We start from the raw sequence: 22615 nt of genomic DNA, 5'->3' as shown, positions 1-22615 counted from the left end.
CTTCAATGGTAAGCTCAAGGCTAAGCTAGAGTTGAAGCTTGAACTCGAGAAGAGCACGGACAAGCCAAGCCAAGCTTGGCCAACCTCAACTCAACTCAGCTCAATGTACAACCCTAGGTCCACACATATACTAGCACGGGGAGGGATGGCCCACGTTCGGAAATTAAACCTAGTAGACAATCCCATTCATTACTTTTTTTTCTTCAGTTTATCCTCAACCGTTAACTGATTTTGCTTTCCACTGTGACTTTAATGGCCACATAACGGATGGATATGATTGTCTAATGGCCGGGCCCTGCATATGGACGGACCTGATTTTCACATCAGCCTGCCACATTTCTTGTGGGGAGATGCTCTACCATATTACGGTTCTTCCGTCTCCATCCTATCATCTCCCCAAAGAGAAATTTTTTGATACTCTGGCAGAGTATGATGAATAATAAGCAGGTACAAATTACTTAGAAATTGCACATGAATTATACAAATAATCAAGTTAAACAGTCAAAATTATTATATGCAGCTTATATGTGTCATTGAAAAATTAATCTTATCTGATTATCTAAATATCTGAAAATATATTTATTGGACGGTTAAAAAAGAAAACTTTCCAACCGTCTATTTCCACAAATAAGAATACATGAATCAGAGGTTATGATTGTTCAAAAAACCTGATATTGGGATTATGACTTGAAGAAAGTGGAATTCATAATTTAATCGGTTTTAATTGGTTTAATATATGATATATTCACTATATCTGAGTGCATGCGTATCAAGTGTCATACGGAGTCAGAGTATCACATAGCTCCTCCTTTATAAATTGAATCGTATGAAATGACTATAATACCCCCACAAACACAAACTAACTTTCCTGCCATTTTAACGGTATTTCTTTCTCCTTTCTAAGAGCATGGATGACAGAGCTGTTTAGCAACCATGAGAGATAATGGAAGAAGCTCTCATGAAAAATCTACACATGGAGGAGAATCAATCTCATACATTCCAACAATCTCTCTCTCTTGTCTCTATTTCCTCAGCACTTATCTCCACCCCTTATATTCCCTTCAATCCATTTAATATAATAATATTATAATTACAAAATTTCCATAGTCTAAGCTGTAATCTAATGGAAACAGTTCATGGGTCAATGTCCGTCGTTTTCTGCTTACGTCAATTCCTTCAAGAAATCAATTGTTTTTTAATTTCTCTGACTTATCTCATCACCTTATCTCTTTCTATTGAAAAAGGAGATTCAAGAAAGATGGATTTTCTTGATCTTTGATTTAATTTCTGTGATTTTTTGGGTTGCAGGTTTTACCCGCTTATGTTTTTCCTTTGATCTATCGTCGTTTTGCAAGAATACCCACGTTTGATTTTCCTGGATTTTTGGTGTTATTCATAGCTTTTGGATCTTTGATTCAATTCTGTAATTTCAAGTTGTGGTTTTGAGTTTCTTCTTCTACTTATGTTTGTTCTTTGGTTTGTGTGAGCTTTTTAAGAGTACGTTGAAATTTGCTAGAATTTTGGGTGTTCTTGGGAGTTCTAAACTTATTCTCTAGTTTTCAGGTCTTTAATTTTATTTCAGAGATATTTATTATGGGTTTTTCTTTTCTTGCTTAGGTCTGTCGTTGGTTTTCGAGAATACCCACGTTGAACTTTGCTAGATTTTTGGGCATTCCTTGGAAATTTCCAGTCTTTGATTTGATTTTGGCGATCTTGGGTTGCAGCTATTTTCCCACTTATGTTTGTTCTTTGGTCTTATGTTGTCTTTTAAGAATTACCTGCACTGTGTTTGCTAGATTTTTTTTTCTTTTGACTTTTGATTTTTTACTTTGTAGTTTTGGGTCGTTTTATTTGATTTTGGAAATTTTGTTTTCTCCTCAGCTTATTTGAAATTTTCATGTTTTTCTTTTGTGGAGTTTTGTGGCATCCTTGCTGGCAGGTCTTGATTTGATTCCCCTTTTCTCTCTCTGATTGGCGATAGATTTGCAGTATTACAAGTCTTCTGGTAATTTAGGTTCTTTTAAAGCTGTTTTAGTCTTGGGACTTGAAGATACGATTTTGGGTTCCTCTCTCCCTCTCTCTCCTTTTATTTTTTATTTTTATTTCTTTCTTGCTTTCTTTTTAAGGGTATTACTGATATAATTTACTTAAATTGACTGGTATGATCTTGAGCGAAGAAGAAAAAAAGAATCAACTTTTCCGAGTCTCTTTTCTGGTTGTGTTGAATTTCTTGTTTTAGGATCTTTTAGCTTGATAATCCTTGTAAGAATTTCATCCTAAACCTCAATTTCGAAATTGGGTTTTTGGCTTTATGAAGAATCCAGTTTCATTCTAATTCTGATTTCTATTTTAAACAACTCAGATTCTGTTTTTGAACAAACAATCTCTTTCTTTAAGGAGAGGGTAAAATATCAGAGGTGTCCTGCTTTTGTTGGAAGAAAGATTTAAATCGATGTTGAGACAAGAAAGCCGAAGACTATCCGATGACTACGAAGTCGGTGATGTTCTTGGAAGAGGGGGATTCTCAGTTGTAAGAAGGGGACTGAGCAAACCAGATGGAAGCAAGACCGAAGTCGCCATCAAAACTCTCAAGAGGTTTGGATACATGCCACCAGGAATGCCGCGGAGTCGTGGCGGAGAGAAGGGTTTCCCTGCTTTGGGATTGCCAACATGGAAACAGGTCTCAATATCAGATGCATTGCTGACAAACGAAATCCTTGTCATGAGGAAGATTGTTGAAGATGTTTCTCCACACCCAAATGTAATACATTTGTACGACGTTTATGAGGATACAAATGGCGTCCACCTTGTACTAGAGCTCTGCTCGGGCGGTGAGCTTTTTGATAGGATAGTTTCTCAGGAGAAGTATTCAGAGGTTGAAGCAGCGGTAGTGGTCCGGCAGATTGCAAGTGGGTTAGGCGCCCTTCATCAGGCGAACATTGTTCACCGTGATTTGAAACCTGAGAACTGCCTTTTCTTGAACAACAGTGAGGGTTCGCCATTGAAGATTATGGACTTTGGTTTGAGCTCTGTAGAGGATTTCACCGATCCTATTGTTGGGTTGTTTGGTTCGATCGATTATGTATCGCCAGAAGCTCTGGGTCAATGTACAGTATCTTCTGCCAGTGATATGTGGTCTCTGGGGGTGATCTTGTACATCCTCCTTTCAGGGTATGCTAGCTATTGTTTTAGTGCTTAAGCTGCGTTTGGATGTTCAATTGAAATGAATTGCAATTCATTTGTCATCATTTTAATTCATAGCGACAACCAAACCCCTAATGCATGTTGGATTGAAATATTAGTAATTCCAATTCAGGGTGCTACTCTGACATTATGAATGGAATGTGGCTAACCTGCTTTGGTCATTTACTCTTTAGTAAATGAGGTTGTCGCTACCCAATTCAATTGAACATCCGAAAGAGATTAATAATCTCATCTAGAAAATGAAGAATGCTTCTTGCAGCTACCTATCTGTAGTCACTTTAAGCCAGACGCTACCCACGTGTGCTGATATGGTACATGTGTCGGATCAGGGCTGTTTGTCAGGCAGGCCCCACAGTTAATGTATGCTGGCCTAATAGTAGGATGCATGCTTGTCAGGTGGGTCCTGCAATCTTATGTAAAATGGAAATCCATGTAATGTGTTGGCACACATGTGAAAAGAGCGGCATGATTTTTAGGCCAGCAGACATTAACAGTGGGCCCACCTATGGGACATCCCGGTTCTTGCACGATTGCACCATGTTGGTGCATTTGGGGGATTCTTGGTTAGGCAACTGCCTGTCTGCAAGTATTTCCTTTCTTTTCATCTCTGTTTCTGACCTTTCAGATGTATGCTAAGAAAGTAGACTGGCAAGCATTGTTTAGGTCATTCCTGGTATGGTTTGAAATTTCAGGTATCCACCTTTTCATGCAACATCGAATCGGGAGAAGCAAAAAATGATATTAGCGGTAAGTTCATTTACGCTAAACCTTGCAAGCTTGTGGTAGAACTGGAGCATGATATAGATTGGCAGTTCTTTTCCTCTGTTTTCTCTCCACATACTTAATAATTTTGGTGTAGCTCATATGCTTGTTACTACTTATGAGAGCTTGCTGTAGTGGATGTGAGGAGAAAAGAGGAGATCACTGATTTCTTCTCTAGAATAGCCCTTGAATCCACAAGGAGAGAGAAAGAATCTCTAAAATGAGAATACAATTAATATTATTAAATGATGTGTTGCTTACGGTGTACTTGATGGGCTTATATAAGCAAAGAAGCCCTAAATTCCTAATCCAATTGAAATAAACTTTCCTGAAATAGTAAAAAATGATTAAAAACAGTAAAAAGACATCTAATCCTAACCAAACCTGTAAATAATTCTTAGATGACTAAAACAAAGACTTTGGACTACAACTGGGCTCTTAAAACCCCAAAAATAGCAAAAACAGGACATTAAAATAGTTGATTTTGAACAAAACGACGACTTTGATCCACAAAACATCCTCTTTTTTTTTTCTCCGAGAAATCCCTTGGGTCCAACCAGCATTCTCAGTTTCCATGTTACAGGCTTGCTGAGAGCTTTCCAATGACATAACCTGAAGCTGATAACCGGTCGCAAAGTAATGACTATCAGAAGCTATAGTGTGTGTTAAGGCCATTTTCACCCTAGATCGAGCTTTTCGGCCTGATTTCTTTCTATCCTGGCCCTTCATGAAATCATCTGCAACCTGTTCTACATCAGAGCTGCTCATTCTTTCTTCCCTTCGGTGTATCCCAAACTTCAAAATTTACCCTCCAAATGCATGGATGTCGGTCTCAACATTTCTTTCTTTCATTTTTTTAATGTCGTTTGATGTGAATTCATAGAAAAGATTTGTTGTGTGAAATGATTTCACACTCAGTGCTGCTATACTTGTGTTTCTGTTTCTTATGGGAAATGGTTTCCACACAGGGTGACTTCAGCTTTGATGAACATACTTGGAAGACCATCTCTTCATCCGCGAAGCAATTGATTTCCAGTCTCCTGACTGTCGATCCTCACAGAAGACCCACTGCACAAGAGGTATATAGCATGACCATTAGTCCATTCTTGTTACATTAGCTACTTATGCTCAAATCTAAAAAGACATCAATCATACATGTTGGCCATCTCTAGGTATTATAAAATGCTGGTATTGTGGGCCCATACAGATATTAGGAATGATTTTTTGCAGTGCCTCTGACCCACCATGGAGACCCACATAAGAACAAATATGATCACCAAAAGGTGGCCTACATATAATATTGATTGGGATGAGCAAATGCTGGTTCAAACATTTGTGTATTTCCTGTTTAAGTATCGGCATTCTCATGAATTTCTCATCCAAAACTAGATAAAGTCATTGAAAAACTCACCGACCTAACTTGATCAAGATCTGGGTTGAGTTAGGGGAGGTAAATTAAATTTTCTTTCTAGGAAAAAAAAAGACCCAGAAAATCTCAATTGAGTAATCAGCAAACCAAAAAACCAGAGTAAATGAGAAGCCTTTGAAATTAAAAAAGGCAACCGAGTAGAGTTTCGAGTCAACTAGTACTCAAGCCTTCTCCAATTCTAAGCTGAATTCTGAGTTTTCAAACCTTATTCTTATACATTATATAATATACACTGTTATTAACTATTATAGTATAAAACTTGTCCTGTAAACAGCTTATACTGCATCCATGGGTGATCGGTGACTCGGCAAAGGAGGACCTAATGGACTTGGAGGTTGTTTCACGGCTGCAAAGTTTCAATGCACGGCGCAAATTCCGCGCTGCAGCAATAGCGAGTGTGTTGAGTAGCACGGTTTTCTTGAGAACGAAGAAGTTAAGGACTCTGTTAGGGTCACATGATCTTACTCATGAGGAGCTCGAGAAGCTGAGAAAACATTTCAAGAGAATGTGAGTTTCTTCTCTACTGTCTCCTCCATTAGTATCTTATGGTCGAAACCAGGTGCAAAATGTTATAGAACGAATGTAGATAGAATCTTATGATTCATTATTGGGATTTAATCCCATGGAAAACGGTAAAGAATTCAACCTGAATCCTATCTAAAAAAAAAGAAAAGAAAAATCAAACGGTTCACTCAAAGTGAATGTTTATGGATTTATGATGTTAATGTTTTAAAGTTAGTTTTAGGGTCTGCTCAGATGCCCTGTTGAACGAACTTGCAAGAATTCAAAGTATAGAGGAGACGACCAAACTCAACATGGGAAGTGGGAACATTGTAATTCGTGTTTCGTAGTGATGACCAAATCCTAACAGCAATTCCATGTGTTTTAAAGGTCGACTTGGAGTAGTTGGAATTGCCAATATGAACATGACTACTGTAATTCAGTTCAATTGAGCAATCCAAACATCAGCCTTCTCTAATTGAGATTTGTTGTAGAGAGAGGGATTTTGGGAAGATGGCATGTTAATGACAGAATGATCTACCTAACCTCTTTTATTAATAATTGAATAACAAAGATATGGTGTCCCAAGGGAGAACCAAAGTAAACTAAATACTCCCTCTAACAAGATTAATCAAATTGCAAGTAACAATCCAATATTGACTCCCTTAAACCAAGGGCCCCACTGGATGAGCATATCCCAACCACCAAATTGGTAGACTGATAAAAAGAAAACTGTTAGCAATCTTTTTTTCTTTTTTTTTTGAAAGAGAAATCTAAATTTGATAGGCAAAATCACAAAATTATCATCATGAAAACAATGTGATTTTTAGGCAATTGTTCATCCACAATGAGATTCACGAATTGGAGTCTAGACTGGTGTGCTTATGTCCAGATCTATTGAGGATGAGTGGCCTTATCTTGTGAAGTTTGACCAACCCATGTTGTAATCTGGCCCAAAAATTGAAAATAATTTGTTTTACTATTTAATTTTTTTAAATGTCTGATCAATAAATGAGAAGCCTTCAATGCAGATGTGCAAATGGAGACAATGCCACTCTTTCTGAATTTGAACAAGTGCTAAAAGCAATGAACATGAGCTCGCTTCTCCCTCTTGCTCCACGTGTCTTTGATCTATTCGACAACAACCGTGATGGGACTGTGGACATGAGAGAGATCCTATGTGGCTTCTCAAGCCTCAGAAATTCGCATGGAGATGATGCTCTCCAGCTCTGCTTCCAGGTAATTTACTACTATTTGAACAGCAGTAAACTACAGACAGGAGGAAACACAGATCTTGAAGATTCTTTCGTGGTGGGGCCCAATAAACCAATGGTTTGGATCACTAAACAATGGGCACCACTATTACAAACTAGATCTGAGTGTACTCCCAGATACATGGGTCAAGGATCATACAACTACTCCTGAGTTAATTAGTACTACTCAAGATACTCTCTTGCAATATATATATATATATATATATATATATATATATATTTGACAAAATGAGTAAATATATAATGTTGGATTGAGAATTTGCTCATTTACTTTGGTGGGGCCCACGGTGGATGGGAGATAACCCCAAAAAAATTTCGTCATTGGATGTCCTGACTACTCTATACGTTGCAGACTGTTGGTTGTAATTATCCATTTTTATTGGATGGCTGATTTCATCTGATAGGGGAGATATTAGGTCATGGCACATCCCATGATGGGGCGTTCTAGATAGTCTCATAGGATATTGAGAGTCCACTGCCTGTACCATTGATGGGTAAGAGAAAACAAGGCAACTATTTCGATCACATATTGTATATATTGCTTCTCTTATTCAAATCAGAATTCAAAATGCTTAACAACATAATTAATTTTTTTTTAAATAATTTCAGACAGCTACATTTGCTACGTATAAACTCTATTTTGATCATTTTCTGGAATGGCCTAATGCACAATTTGTTTCTCGTGCCTATGTCTTCCAAGGAACTGTGTATTCATCAAGTGAAATGAAATTATCTTTTCATATCTTGAATTTCTAGACTACATAAAAATGTGAGCTTAACATGTGTGTATTTTATGTTCCCATCAGATGTATGATACAGACAGGTCAGGATGCATCACAAAGGAAGAAGTAGCGTCAATGCTTAGAGTAAATATCTCTCACCCTTCCTTTGAAGCCCCGCAGAGTTTCAAGAAATGCTAAGGCAGTACAAAGGTGCAAGATATGTCCATTGATCTGATGGGGACCATCTTGAAGATGCCCTGGCACAAAAATCACAACGATCCACTTACTAGGGGAGCCATACATGTTGATCTATGTTCAACATTTGTGTGTCTCACCTGATATGCAGACCAGCCAGAATTTTGGGACAAGGAGTGTTCATGGCATTCCCCACCTAATGAACAGCCTGGATCTTGTACATGTGTGACCTGAATCTCCTCCTTTCCAGTCTGCCTGCACATGAATCACCTTAGCATTTCTCTGTAGTTTTATGTTGGATATGGTAGAAAACATCTGCTAACTGAAATCCATATAGGCCTTGCCAGAAGACTGCCTTCCAGCAGACATAACAGAACCTGGGAAGCTTGATGAGATTTTCGATCGGATGGATGCCAATAGTGATGGAAAGGTCACGTTCGATGAGTTCAAAGCTGCCATGAAGAGAGACAGTTCCCTCCAAGATGCAGTCCTCTCCTCTTTGCGGCCAATCTAGTTCATCCGTTTCGAAGATTTTGATCAACAATATGCTTCTCTTTCTTTTGATTATTGTTATTCACAATTATTAGATATGCAAAAGATTATACAAAAATGAGAAGGCTTAGTCCTTGGCCAGTTTCATGATGTCTGGTCTGGAATTGTGGGAAGTGAAAACAATAGCCACTCACGTTTCTCTTCAAGCATGCCAATGTGGCATGTATTTCTTTGGTGGGCTCCACCACGAATGTTTTGTGACCCAGGAGTAGGCATGTCTAGTCATCAGGGGCAGGGCATGTGTATCAATTCGAGCTTTTAGAGCAAGTAGTTAATTGTCCTGCGTCAATAAGTAACTATGATGGCCCCACCAAATGGATGGTTGAAATTGTTGACTGGAGTCATTTATTTATAAACAATCTTGACTGTCCATTTTATTTACTATTGGTCATTTGGTTAGAATTGTTGTATCATTGTTATTTTAAATGTTGTTGGGTGTGATTTTAAATGGTTCCTGATGCAGGACAATTAACCACTTACTCTAAAAGCTCAAACTGATAGAGTGTGGCGAATTAATCCCTTTATCTCATAGCCCAGGCCCCACATCCCATGGGTTAGGACCTCAGCTGAACTCCTCTCGTGGGCCCCACTTCACATAGGTTCCGCTTCAGACGAGCCACCTGCCTCACACGGGCCACCCACCCTGAGTGTGCCCTGCATCCCACAGGCCACCCCACTCAAGTCCGGTGTGAAAATGCCCCTACATTAGTTCCTATGAATAGTGTGTTGGATGGAATGCATAATCTAGGTTGATTGATTGGACTATCCTAGTCTTACAACTAGGAGCACTATCAAGTACCGTGCAATGGACTGTTTCCTTTGTACAAATAGGAGAGATGTGAACCCCATATCTCCATTACTCACTGTTTCATATCTCCACTGTCCACCATGTGGTCTGGTTGGAAAGATAATGCACTGAAGAAATAAACTCACTTAAGACAGTTGCTGCATCAATGCAGTTTGCTGTGGGTATGGGTTTCACCTCCTGGCATTCCATGCCCACACTTATCATAAAGCTTGAATAAAACTGGGACAGTACCCACCAAGCCTATCTTAACTGCCATCAGCATACCATCTTGCAGAGCCATATTTCAGCTACTTAATCCAAGTTATTATCGTGCCATAGTTCAGCTATGCTGTTTGTACAAGTTCCCATGGCGTCGCATTCACAAATTTAACTATTACTTTCGTCCTAGTCAAATTGGTGTGTCCATATCTATAGATTTGGAAGAAAAAAAAAGGAGTTTATGGAAAGATAAACATCATCTGATCCATTTACAAATTACACATGGTCTACATTGGCATTTGGTTTAATTTAACATTTGTAAACATCAACTCCATGGAAAAGAAAGATTACAAATTCAATGTCATTGACAAGTCAGTTGCCTGAAAAACAATCAGTGCTCTCTAACCCTCCATTTACAACCAACAGAAGAATCTCGTGAACTAGCAGCAGCTCGCCACTCGCATTTATCGCCACTTATATGGTAAGGTTTGTACCATTGGTGTGCCTTTCAACTTGATATGGATATGTTAGCTCTCCAAAAGTATCTACGGATCATAGACTATGTACTCAACTTCCCAAAGGACATAAGAAAGCTCCACAAAGACAGGTCCATAAGATAGATGGTCACCAAGGATATCCTATAGGCCTATCAAAAATATATAACAAGCATTTTATTTTGGTTACTGCTCACATGGCGTGTGGGCAACATTGTCATACAAACCTAAGAAGCATTAATGATTTTCGATATTACTGAATTCAATTAGATTCAACTTTTCTTGTAGGAAAAAAAAAAAAGCTTTCTTACTTGTTCATAGATGCTTCGATTCTTTGAGTGTTGGCATTCACCAGCTATTGTTGTTTCTCATCTTAGGCATTCTAAGTGTCCACTTCCTGCATGGCGATGTATTAACAGTTGAAAGAACTTGGAGAGTCAGTTCAATATTAGATACATATGTGAGAACTTACAGAAGTTATTAAAAAATGCAATTAGAAGGGAAGTAAAGTTCCTGGCATTAATGCTCCATTACAACCAAGAATGGAATATGGGAATAGGAGAACAAGATGAAGAGAGAATGTAATTGTTAAGGTTACCTAATGCAAGTCGAGAGATATTTCCTCAATGTGGAAAGATCTTTATATGGTCATTCTCCATCGTGGGGATGCTTGCTATCATCAGTCAGTCATCGCTTCCCTCCTTTTGGCCCGTTCCTTTAATATGAGAAGTGAGAGATGGATGCCTGATGTAGCTCACCAACATCATGGCATTGTTTTTGTTTATCATCAGCTGCAATGTAGTAGACAATGCCTCATTTGCTTCGTCACTCAAATCCAACGAAAACACATTCTAGGAAACTAAGTATCCTCATAGTAAAGAAAAATACAAAAACAAAATGCTGATTTTTGTCGTAGATGTCTTAGATGTGAATTAAGAAAAAATATGGCAGTTTGATGGAATGTGAAAGGTAAGATGAAAATCTAATGTTTAAACACATTGTAGAAAGACAAGGAGAGCCCTGACAGTACCAAGGAAGCTAATGTGCTTCTTGCACTGAAAACAGGGGAACCTTGCTTTTCTTTTTCTTTTTGGCATAAATATAACAAATGAGTGAACAACTTCTTGTTAGTTTTTGGTTTAACAGGTAAATGTTCTCTGCTGAGTTCCACGCTTGTTTCCCTTATCGCTTTCTGATCTAAGGCTTGCCTAGCTCGATATAGAAACACCTAGCAAACATTTACTTATTTGTATTATTTTTCAAAAACAGCCCATACAATGAATACAATTAGATGAATGCTGCTTGAGGTACACAGGAGCAGTGCATGACAGGTAAAGGCACACTATGCTAATGCTCAAGCCCAAAAATCATATTGGTCTACTCTATAGGTGGCCCACATTTGAATGAGAAAAATGGACCATTGGAAGAAATGAGGAATGGCCCATATTCAATGTACATGCACGGCCCATCTGATGAGTTAACCAGCCTAATGTTTGTTTTAGGGCTTGATGATAGTTTTCCCTACCAGATGAATGCCCAATTGCCCATCTCTATGACACATATCCTAAGTTGGCATGTGTGCTGTGAACAACCTACATCCGCATGAGCAATTCCAATTAGAAATGATGACTGGCCAAGCGTTAACTGCATAAACAACAAATGAAATAATAGGACATTAGAGAAAACTTATGGCTCCATCAAAAGAAATATAACAAAATAATGCCAATATATCTATGAAATTATCTTAATTGAGAATGGAAAAGGAATTATAGGAGCAGACAGAAGCTTTCACATTGTTCATGTTGCCTTTATTGTTATGAGTGGGGGGAGAGGAAAGCTTGATGGAGGTGTGATGCAGCACATTCACATGTATGGACTGTCATGTAGATCCACACTAGTTCAGGGGTCTCTCATGTTCATCTCCTCCTCACCCCTCCCTTAAGCTGCATGCACGGTTTATAGCTTGGTTCTTTCTTCGACAAAATTCAAGCTATCTTGCAAAAGAAATAAGAATATATTAGTTGGGATGTGCGGCAGTTAGACGCATGGGGCAGAGGGCTTGACTAAGGATAAGATCATGTTTTTATGTTAGATGTGCTTCATTAGACATGAACCATCAAAACCAAATAAAGATAATGATTAAAAAAATAGCCCTCCTCTTATAAAGTCAAAAGTACTATAATAGATATCTTAAATAATAATTCACATTACATGCATCACTATGGCTGAAAAATGTAAAAGTTGTGGAGAAGAATGGATAAAAACGTCAGCCAAGCATGAACTCTTTGTTAACCAACAACAAAAAACCATGCATGTATTTGATGTTTATCAAGGCTCACATACCAAACTTACTACCTTTTTCATTAGAATTTGGACTTTTTGAGTTATGCATGAGAACCATTACACTCATACTATAGTGTGATCATTTTTCTCATAAAACAAGCACATTTGACAAATAACATCCAGATTTTGAAGCATAGTTCTTAAACTCGCTAACTTCAATCGAAACTCAGCCGAGCCACCCTGACTTGGCAAGATATTGAACTGAATTGACAGGAACTCAGTTTCAGAAGTGGCTTGGTTCCAACTCAGACTCTCAAAGAGACTCATTGAGTCAACCGTTGACTCGATTGACTCAACGTGACTCATGGTGACTCCAACTGAGTCACTCCCCTTGTTAAAGAGTTTATTAAAATGAATATGGAAAGGCTGGTGTGAATCAGCCATTTGTGATCCCTTAACATGCATCATATTCAGTGTCTAGGTCTTTTTTTATTATTATCTGTTTCATATTATTTACATGTTAAACAAAAGTATTATTTACTACCAATCTTAATATATATTTTTTATTTTATAATTATTAGATATTGAGTGAAGTTGGGTTGAGTTTTCGAGTCTACTGGAAAAGACTGAACATCAAGTCAAGTTTTTGGGATTTTAAACTATATTTTGAACAAGACATCCATTCTGCCATCCAAATGAAAATCCATTTTGTGGAATCCCCTGAATTCTTGAAACCTGTTATTTGGCAATGGCCCATCAAACTTAGTATTCCTGTACCAACTGTTTGGCATTGTAAAATTTCGAGCATGAACAAGAAAGTAAATGGAGCAATACACAACCAAACAGTAAAATACAATGGCAGATCAATTCCTTGAACATAAGTATAGCACATAAAACCCATTTGATTAATTGTAACAAGCATAACAGTTAATATCTCAGACTTGAATAGCTGCTTAATATGTATTCTGAAATAAATACAACAGATGACATGTAGTTGGGCTCCCTGGCACACAAGCTTAGCAAACCTCTAAATAAGAACTCAGGTAATGCGGACGTGTATTTTAGTTCTATTTATTTACATTGATTGTAGGTAATTATGATAAGAGGTTAGTTAATCCCACGCGTACAGCCAAGCACATCTATGTGCAAAGACGTGCAAATTCAGAGCATGTATTAGACATCCAGGCCTTCCATCATGTGATCCCCACCAAGTAGGTGCCCTAGCCCAAAAGCCATGCCAGTCTATACATCAGGATGTTTTAGCCCTCTGTTTGTTTTTACATTGTGGCCCACACGAGTGGACCAGATTGATTATTTGGCCAGAAGATAAAATAGCATCCCCCACTTCCTGCAAAGCTTGAATATTACATATGTGCCAAGTTAGCACGTGTGCTTGCTTGTGGATCCATAGGGCTCCACACACTTGCTGCCTTCATCACAAAAATACAAAACAGGATATATTGTATACAGAGTTTTGCTATTCCACATGCCGTTGCATGTTCCAATATGAAAAATGCATGTGAGATCTGAGCTTACAATCAAATAGATTGCCACAAGGGCACCATATTCCAGGAGCCCAAACTATGTGATTGAATAAATCCTCCTTTTTCTCATGTAGGTCTAGGGATCCTTCTACTTCCCCTTCCCCTTTTGGTCCAAAAATCTGGGCTTTCACTCAGTTTAGCTAAGGGCATGAAAAATGGCTAACTATATAACATGATTCAATACTACATAATAGTTTTTTTTTTTTTTTCAATCACAAAAACCAAAAACATCAAAGTAGGTCTAAATGATTTTAAACCTCTATCTGTCATTCCGTCCCTTGTTTTGTATACCATGGCCCACATTAGATGATTTAAGACCTGTGGGCCATCTCATGGAGAGCTTGATCTTGTACACGTGCGATATTTGCAAGTGCAATGGCATGTCCACAAGCACAGTTATAAACACGAGCGGGTTATTGAACCTCATGATAGCAAAATCAATTCAATAATTTACTTGTTTTAAATGCCATGGTGTGTTTTGATTATTTAAAACTTAGTTTTTAACATTCAGTTTAAGCCGTGAAAATGGTTATGTATATATCACATGATTCAATGCTAGAATTTTTTTTAATCACAAAAAACAATAAAATAATCATTTAAAAAAATTCCAATGAATTAAAAAAAAAAAATCATTTTTTGTCTATCTATTTCAATTTTTAAATATCAATGAAATCCTATTAAACAATAGAACAGCGGGAAAGAAACAAAATCCCTCAAGACATTGAATAGGAATCCCCAATACAAAGAGAAGATAACAAAATAAATCAAGGCAATGGATAAGAGTCACTAATAAAAGATATCTATGGACCCCTTTGCAAGAGAGTCAACAACACAATTAAACCAACTACTGGGAATATACACATTAAATTTCCAAGAAGCAAGATCACAACCTTAACTCATTCAAAATAGAGCTCGGCTTCGAAGCAAGAATGCACTTTCCAAAGGCCAAGAAAATCTCCACATCATTTGTAATAGCCAAGAATTCCCTCCTTCAATAACCACTTTCATCCTTAAATATATCTCTAATCCTGAAAGGCCCAGGGTTACCAAAATAAAATAATTTTATCAGTATTAAGGAACCATCATATAACAATTTAAGAAATCATCCTGAGAACTGATTACCCACAAGCAAGTTACCACAACTTATGGTGTTGTATCTTGTCGACATGGTAGATTCCAGCTGTTTATAATTGACACCATTACTATGAAAATGGTAGGCATCACCATGAAGATTACCAGGCACAGAAATCAGGCTGGTCCACTCATCAGATGGGCCACAACATTGGAATGCACACCTAGTGATCTGATCAGCCTGGTTTTTGAGAAGGGAGGCCTATAGTTTTTCATAGTACTGATTTCCTACACAAATGGCATTTTGGCGGTAAAGATGTTGTAGTACAAGAACTAGTCCTGTTGTTGCTGGTAGGTGATCAATTATCAATCATCTTCCCCGGACTACTCAATAGGATGTGATGATCAAAACCAAAGTTACACACACACACAGAGAGAGAGAGAGAGAGAGAGAGAGAGAGAGAGAGAGAGAGAGAGAGAGAGAGAGAGAGAGAGAGAGCAACAAGCATTCAAACATGTCTAGGAAACACATCAGCAAAAAGATCAAGTTAAATATAAAGAAAAAAGCGTAGAAAATTTGATTATTAATACAGTGACAGTTCAGCACTAAATGAGATTTCCTATCAAGGCTTGCCCATTCACCCCATGATATGTTGATCCAAACTATACATCTAGAAGGTCCCATAATATATGGCCGCCCCCATGAGAGAAATATAACTGATATCACATCTTCAAGTTCGCATAACATATAGACCATTGTTTCAAGTTGCTTTTAGGTAAGGAAGACTTTCCATGTACGGACCATCTTCAGATGGAACTTCTGGATGAACAATTTGAATCATCACATGGTGGATCAGAAGGGGAGAGAGCCCTGTTAGCAAACCTAAAATCATGTAAACATGACGTTCCATTGTGATATGAACTTCCAAAACTCAGCGTCATCCACACACCAGTTGCGCCACTTTTGTAACAAAAAATTAGAAACTTTGCAAAGAAAATAACTATTGATTCACATTCAACATATGCGTGTCACCTACCTAATAAGTAGACTGGCCTGATTTTTAGTTCAACAACCAGCTTTCTTGCTCAGGCTCACACAAGTGCACCACATTGGCATGTTTGCTGCTAGGCTCCTTATTCATTTGGAGGAGTTCCATTCCCATTTCACAATGAAATGATGGTGTTTAAATGATCTGTTTGCCAAACATATCAGTTAACCACAAAAGGCAATCCAGGAACCATATGATGCATCTACCAAAAAAATTCAGGTAGTTGACAATGCTAAGACAGAATTTGCATAATGGACAAATAGTTCCATGGAATTTACTTCATTATAGGGTATGTACAATCATGGTAAGTGCATTATTTGATAATAACATCCTTCATTGTATGATTGTTCAGCATGTAATTCTTGTCATTCCAACAATCTGATCATTGCAATGTCCATAAAGGATGATTGGCCTGCCTGTTTGGATTGGTGGAATCCAAAAAAAAACTGTGGCAAAGAAAGAGTTTTCTGCTAATGTGATGTTTTCTGTTTGTTGCGACAATAAAGTTACATGTGAGAAGCTATTTTCTTTTCTACAGTTTTCCTAGAAAAGAGTGTTTTCATTTTCTTCCAAAGACTTTGATTATCCACATTTCCACACTTTTTGAGAGGCAAATATCACTTTTTGATCAGTGATCATTCCACATTTCCATTAGGGGGCGTTCGGATCGTAAGTGACTTAAGATAAGCTACTTATGCATCAAGTAGCTTATCTTAGTTTCTACTTATTAAGCAGATAAGCATGTTTGGTTAACAACATATTCATCATCTTCTCCTCTCTTTCATCTCTCCTGATGTGTCTCTTTAGTAACTATGAAAGGTAGAAAAGGTAAAAAAGTTAAGTGATGTGATTTTAAATAAAAAAAGTTACTTATCTAATTATAAACCAAACTTATCTGAAATAAGTTAATTAACTACTGTTGTAAGTAGAAAAAGTAACTTATTTGGTGGTATCCAAACGGGCCATTAAAATCATGGAAAGTAACATAGACAACCTTTTACGATTCTTTTCCATGGATTTCCTCATCCATTATTTTCCTCAGATGTGGAATTTTCCTTTCAATTCTACTCTTTGGACTCCATCAATTCAAACAAGCCTAAAATATTGTTAGATTAAATAATGTAACAAAAATACTATAAACAGCATGATTTTTCACATTTAAAATTTTATTTCTATCAGAGCCAGACCTTAGTGACTTAATTTCACTCCAACATATATTTAAAATTAATAATCTTAAAGTTAATTACCTTAGATTTGAACTGATCATTTGCAGTGTAACTTCAACCATGCAAGCATTCAAGGTAGCATTAGCCTTAGATTATCATGAGCTCCTGAATTGTCTCTGGTATTAGATGCCCATGTGTGGCTCCATCGCACTCCTGAAGAAGTACAATTAATTAAAATGATAATACGTCTACTGAGAGTTAGTTAAGCATTTTTAGTACACAGTGTCTTGACTAAAGGAAAGCACGTAAGATTGCCTTTTGGTCAGTTGAAATGACTGAAGTGACCTCTATTTTTTTGGGAGTTTTACCGCAAAATTCTTGAGGAATCTATATTTTACCAAATAAAGCCTCTACAATTAAAAATTATGAGGTGATGCATTTTGAGGGATGAAATTACAAAAATACTCTCATTTTTTCTTTAGTAAGTAGTGAAACTCGGTACTTGTAGGCCCATGTAGTATATTTATAACATCCAAACCATCCAAAATATGCACCACACCATGGTGATAACATGACCAAAATATCAGGTCAATCATATTAGCGGATGGGCTACACTTAAATTGAGAATTTTGAATGCTGTACATTTTTTTTTTTTTTTTTTGGATTAGCCCACCTTATGGTTGGATTTTTCATATTTTTACTCAGTATAATAATAATATTTGTGTGCAGATGTTGGAGGGTTGGATGTGAGACACATACCACATGGACCCCACAACTTTTGATTCTCCACTTTGTTGTAAAAAAAAAAGGCAAAGGTGAGCAATATTGTAATTTCTTCTCTTAAAAAGCATTTCCCAATAATAAACATAAGCTTGATCCAAAGCTTTCTGGGCCTCTAAGAAGTTTTTAATTGTGGGTGCTTAAAGAGCACTATTTCCTTGGTCCACCTGAGATTTGGACGTGACTTAATTTTTGAATCATGCTATAAAATGATATTGGAAATAAATCCATAGAGCACTGACCGATAGCCCCTTGCTACCAACAACTTTCAACAATAAACACCTCATAAATATGGTATTTACATTTAAGTAATTGAGATAAATCATTAAGGATGGGCATTTTTATCATTTAATGAAAAACACGACATAAGGTGCCCCTTGACAATTACCTTGATCAGTGAGGTAGTTTAATGCGAAGATAATTTTAGAAAAGTACTGAGATGTAAATAAAGTCTTAATATTGTAGTATTTTATAAAATTCCCAATCATATTATTAGTAAGGAGCTTTCCAGTAAAAATGCCTGACTAATAAAGCACAGATAAGTTTTGAGTGAGAAGTGGTGCTTACAATCCTAAATGGGGGCAGCCTCGCCAATCTGAATACGTGGGATGCGTGATATGTAGTGCCAATCCTCGCCTTTCTCCTTCTCGCATCGCTTCTCTAATTGGGGGCATCGTATGATTCTTAGACTTTGGAGATTTGTTAGGAGTTGCAACCCTGATGGCAAACACTCCAATTGAGGACATTCGTAAATTCTCAAATCTTGAAGCGAGGACAGGTTTCCTATCCACTCCGGCAGAATCATTCCACCGATTGATAGATATTCCAGTGTTGTGACATGTCGTAGCCCTTCTGGCAAACATGTCAACTTCTGACACTTCCTGATGCTGAGTTGTCGAAGGGAAGTAAGGCGTTGCATACCCTCTGGCAAACATGTCAACTTCTGACAGCTCTTGATGGTGAGGTGTTGAAGGGAAGTAAGGTGTTGCATACCCTCTGGTAAATATGCCAGCTCCGGACAATCAGTAATACTCAACCCTTCTAAAGCAGTGAGGTGTTGCGGTCCCCCTATCAAACTCGTTAAGCTTTGACACCCGAGGATTGATAGAGATTGAAGAGAGCTCAAGCCTTGTAGTCTCAAGGACGTTATACCATCGCACCCCTCAATCCACAAAGAACGGAGAGAGGCGAGGTTTTGTAACTCCTCTGGCAAACACTCCAATTGAGGACAATTGTAAAGTTCCAAAGATCGAAGCGATGACAGGTTTCCTATCCACTCCGGCAGAGCCGTTAGACTTGGACAGTCACACATTAGATCTTCCAGTGTTGTGACATGTCGTAGCCCTTCCGGCAAACATGTCAACTTCTCACAGCCCAGTATGGTGAGTTTTCGAAGGGAAGTAAGGTGTTGCATACCCTCTGGTAAATATTCCAGCTCCCGACAATTAATAATTTCCAAGGAATGTAAGGCAGTGAGGTGTTGCAGTCCTCCTATCAAACTCGTTAAGCTTTGACACCCGTCGATGGATAGAGATTGAAGAGAGCTCAAGCCTTGTAGTCTCAAGGACGTTAGAGTATTGCACTCTGCAATCAACAGCTTCCGGAGAGAGGTGAGGTTTTGTAACTCCTCTGGCAAAGATACCAACATACTGCAGCCCCCAATAAACAGATCCTCTAAAGCAGCAAGGTTTGCCACTGTACCTAACAACATCTCATTACCATCCGTCAATTCCAATTCTTTTAGAGATGGCAGGCATGGAAGTGTTGTTAACTTTGGACATCCCCTGACAGTTAATCGGTTAAGGCAGGAGAGTACTCTTCCATTGGATCCTGACCACTCCTCTAAATTAGGCATTTCTAGGATGGCGAGTTCTTTCAGTGATGGGAATGCCTCTGTGACATCATTGCCGCCATAGAAATGGTTGCCAATAGATTTCACGGCATCCATTCCTTGTATCACAAGAACCTTCAGGAATGGTAAGTGGCCGAGCGGGGGGAGTTGTTCGCATCTTCTGCAATTAATCACTGAAACTTCAATCAGATTTGGAAGTGATGAAGAACACATCCAACGCGGAAATCTGACACCCATGTACTCTCTCACAGTCAACCTTTTGAGATTTTGATGTGGTCGGAGACCTTCAAGGGTTTGCTCGACATTTCCTTCCAACTGAAGATCAATATCCTGACCCCATGAAAAGCGTAACTCACAAAGGTTCGGCTTATCCTTCAAGTTTGCTTCCTGGGCATCTGCTGCACACATCACATTCTCGAGGTTTTGAATAGTCAATTCTCCTCCAAGGTTTAGACCTTGCAGCTCTCTTATACCACATCTACTATCCTTACCAACTATGAATATTGGCAAGGTCTGAAGGAACTTTAATTCTCCCATATTAGCTGGCATATGGGTCAATCGATCACACAAACCAATTTCAAGATGTCTTAGGCTAGTCATTTTGCTCATGTCCCTGGGTAACTCTACAAGATCATAACTCCTCCAGAGTCTCAAGGTTTGCAAATGGTGAAGGGTGCAAATGGATTCAGGAAGGGCTCGTATTTCAGTAATAGGCAGCTCGAGGTATCTTAAGTGCTTCAACTTGCTGATTGAAACCAACAACTCCATGGTGACATTCATACAGTTTAAATCGAGCACACGTAAGAACATAAAATGTACCAGAACATTATGAGAAATGCTGAAATACCAATTTGAAAGCACAAGCAGCGTTCGCAAATGGTTTGCTGTCGTTGAGGGCTCTGGGTCTGTTCGGACACATGTGTTATCCCCGCAATCCAACAACAAACGACGAGATCTGTTAGGGATACTCAGTACCGCATTCTTTTCCTGCACAATCGAGTATTCATTCCCAGCAACAGAGCATGCAAGATCATGCACGAGGTCATGCATCTTGCACCATACGATATTCCCATCTTCATTTTTGTGAACATCTTGAAAGAAGGACCGACATAATAGATTATTGAAATACTCTCCACCGACGTCTTCTATTTGCTGACTTCTGCCTGATGATTTAATAAAACCTTCTGCCATCCATAGTCGGATTAGCTTCTCCTTCTTGATTTGATAATCTTTTGGAAATATTGAGCAGTATGCAAAACATTGCTTCAAATGTGGTGGAAGATGATAATAACTCAACCTCAAAGCAGGTAAAATGTGATTATCTTCTTCGGCTAGTTTCCAAATGTCACTTTCTTTAACAAACAACCACTCTCTTTCCTCTGTTTTGGAGTGCATCAAGCTTCCGAGCGCCTTCGCCGCCAAAGGGACGCCCCCACACTTCTTCACAATTTCCTGTCCGAGCATTATAAGGTTTGGATATTCTTGTCTTCCATGCCCAAACGCCCGCTGCTTGAACAGAGACCAACAATCATCGTCTGATAATCTTGCCAAATGCTGTGAAGGGAGAGTGCCCATGATTAAAGCAACTTTTTCACTACGGGTAGTTATTATGATTTTACTACCCGCTGCACCTCCTCTGAGAAATTGTTTCAACCGATCCCAATTCACAGGATTTTCTTCCCAGACATCATCCAACACAAGTAAAAACTTCTTCTCCCTCAGCAATTCTCTTAGGCGATGCTGCAGCTGATCCATGCTTTGGAGATCACATTTGCTACGGGTTGCTGACTCTATGATATCTTTTGTTACCTTACTCAGACTGAAATCGTCCGACACACAAACCCACATTCTTAATACAAAATGCGTTGCTACCCTCACGTCACTGTAAGCTAACTGAGCGAGTGTGGTCTTCCCAAGGCCCCCCATACCGACTATGGGGATGACTGTAACATCCTCTCCGTTATCGTTGCTAATCAGTAATTCCATTACCCTTCTTTTATCTTCTTCCCTTCCATAAACATCTGATTCGATTACAAATGAATCAGTTGGTTCTCGGCCTTTAATATCAGACACCCGTTCTCCCCCTATCAAATGGAATTGAGACCTCTCTTCAGCAATCTTATCTAATCTCTGCCCTATCTCCTTTATCTTATCTGCCATATTTGAACGGGAAACCAGGTTCGATGCTGAAAAGGTGCCGATCTGCAATTTTCTGCGTTTAGCTTCCACTTTTGTTTCTGCGTCTGCTTCAATTATTGTGAACTCATCCAATATGTCATCTGCATCATAAACCACATCTTTAAGCTTTCCCAGCCAATTCTGTAACGCCTTACTCTTTACTGGCTGCTGCTCCGCATCTTCAAGCACTGCTTGTATCGTTGATAACCTGCTTCTTAGATTTTCCATCTCATTGTGAAAACCCCATAACAGTTTACACTTTTCTAGAATTGGCGATGCTAGTTTTTCAATAACTAGTTGAAGAAAGCCAGATACAACTGCTTCTGCCATTCCTTGTTCCTAACAGGAAATCACAAGGAAAAAAATTAGAGATGTTCAAAGTAAGGGAAAGAGAAGGATCTCAAGATCACATACAAGATTATCCACCTCTATCATTGCCTATATATGTTCCATCTATCATATCCTCTTCTATTATTGCCTGTTCAAATTCCATCTATCTTAGATTCTTCACTATATAATAAGCCAATGAGAGCCCAACACGTGAGTTGACATA

At 38.3% G+C, this 22615-nt stretch overlaps 2 protein-coding genes and 1 long non-coding RNA gene across 5 annotated transcripts; 1 reads left to right on the top strand and 2 right to left on the bottom strand.

Moving 5' to 3' along the window:
- Positions 1 to 1085: 1085 nt before the first annotated feature.
- On the top strand, positions 1086 to 8720 carry LOC131227774 (calcium and calcium/calmodulin-dependent serine/threonine-protein kinase-like). Its single transcript, XM_058223587.1, has 7 exons — positions 1086 to 3171; positions 3897 to 3951; positions 4935 to 5045; positions 5670 to 5902; positions 6928 to 7135; positions 7977 to 8036; positions 8425 to 8720. Exons 1-7 carry the CDS (start codon positions 2453 to 2455, stop codon positions 8599 to 8601), a joined length of 1563 nt encoding a protein of 520 aa, XP_058079570.1. The 5' UTR covers positions 1086 to 2452; the 3' UTR covers positions 8602 to 8720.
- LOC131227775 (uncharacterized) lies at positions 4827 to 18788 on the bottom strand. Of its 3 annotated transcripts, none has more exons than XR_009162492.1 (6): positions 18600 to 18788; positions 17334 to 17465; positions 14857 to 14994; positions 10738 to 10930; positions 10451 to 10536; positions 4827 to 5034 (listed from the first exon to the last, which is right to left on the bottom strand). It is a non-coding gene; the product is annotated as an uncharacterized LOC131227775 (long non-coding RNA). The 3 variants fall into 3 exon arrangements; XR_009162491.1 differs by lacking the exon at positions 4827 to 5034 and adding an exon at positions 9936 to 10291; XR_009162490.1 differs by lacking the exons at positions 4827 to 5034; positions 10451 to 10536; positions 10738 to 10930 and adding an exon at positions 11866 to 12133.
- A 108-nt stretch (positions 18789 to 18896) lies between these two features.
- Positions 18897 to 22392, bottom strand: LOC131226809 (putative disease resistance protein RGA4). The gene is made up of 2 exons (XM_058222534.1): positions 19026 to 22392; positions 18897 to 18913 (listed from the first exon to the last, which is right to left on the bottom strand). Exons 1-2 carry the CDS (start codon positions 22390 to 22392, stop codon positions 18897 to 18899), a joined length of 3384 nt encoding a protein of 1127 aa, XP_058078517.1.
- Between the last annotated feature and the right edge of the window lie 223 nt (positions 22393 to 22615).

This window comes from Magnolia sinica, chromosome 15, assembly GCF_029962835.1.
Source record: "Magnolia sinica isolate HGM2019 chromosome 15, MsV1, whole genome shotgun sequence".
NCBI lineage: Eukaryota > Viridiplantae > Streptophyta > Magnoliopsida > Magnoliales > Magnoliaceae > Magnolia > Magnolia sinica.
The sequence above is the reverse complement of the archived record's forward strand: the minus strand, read 5'-3'. Positions and strand labels throughout refer to the sequence as shown.

What these genes read in the sequence shown, in the direction of transcription:
- LOC131227774 (XM_058223587.1), top strand. Translation starts at nt 2,453, where the DNA reads ATGTTGAGACAAGAAAGCCGAAGACTATCCGATGACTACGAAGTCGGT. An exon ending in CTCTCCAGCTCTGCTTCCAG is followed by an intron (nt 7,136 to 7,976) that starts GTAATTTACTAC and finishes TGTTCCCATCAG; the next exon opens with ATGTATGATACAGACAGGTC. An exon ending in AAGTAGCGTCAATGCTTAGA is followed by an intron (nt 8,037 to 8,424) that starts GTAAATATCTCT and finishes AAATCCATATAG; the next exon opens with GCCTTGCCAGAAGACTGCCT.
- LOC131226809 (XM_058222534.1), bottom strand. Translation starts at nt 22,392, where the DNA reads ATGGCAGAAGCAGTTGTATCTGGCTTTCTTCAACTAGTTATTGAAAAA.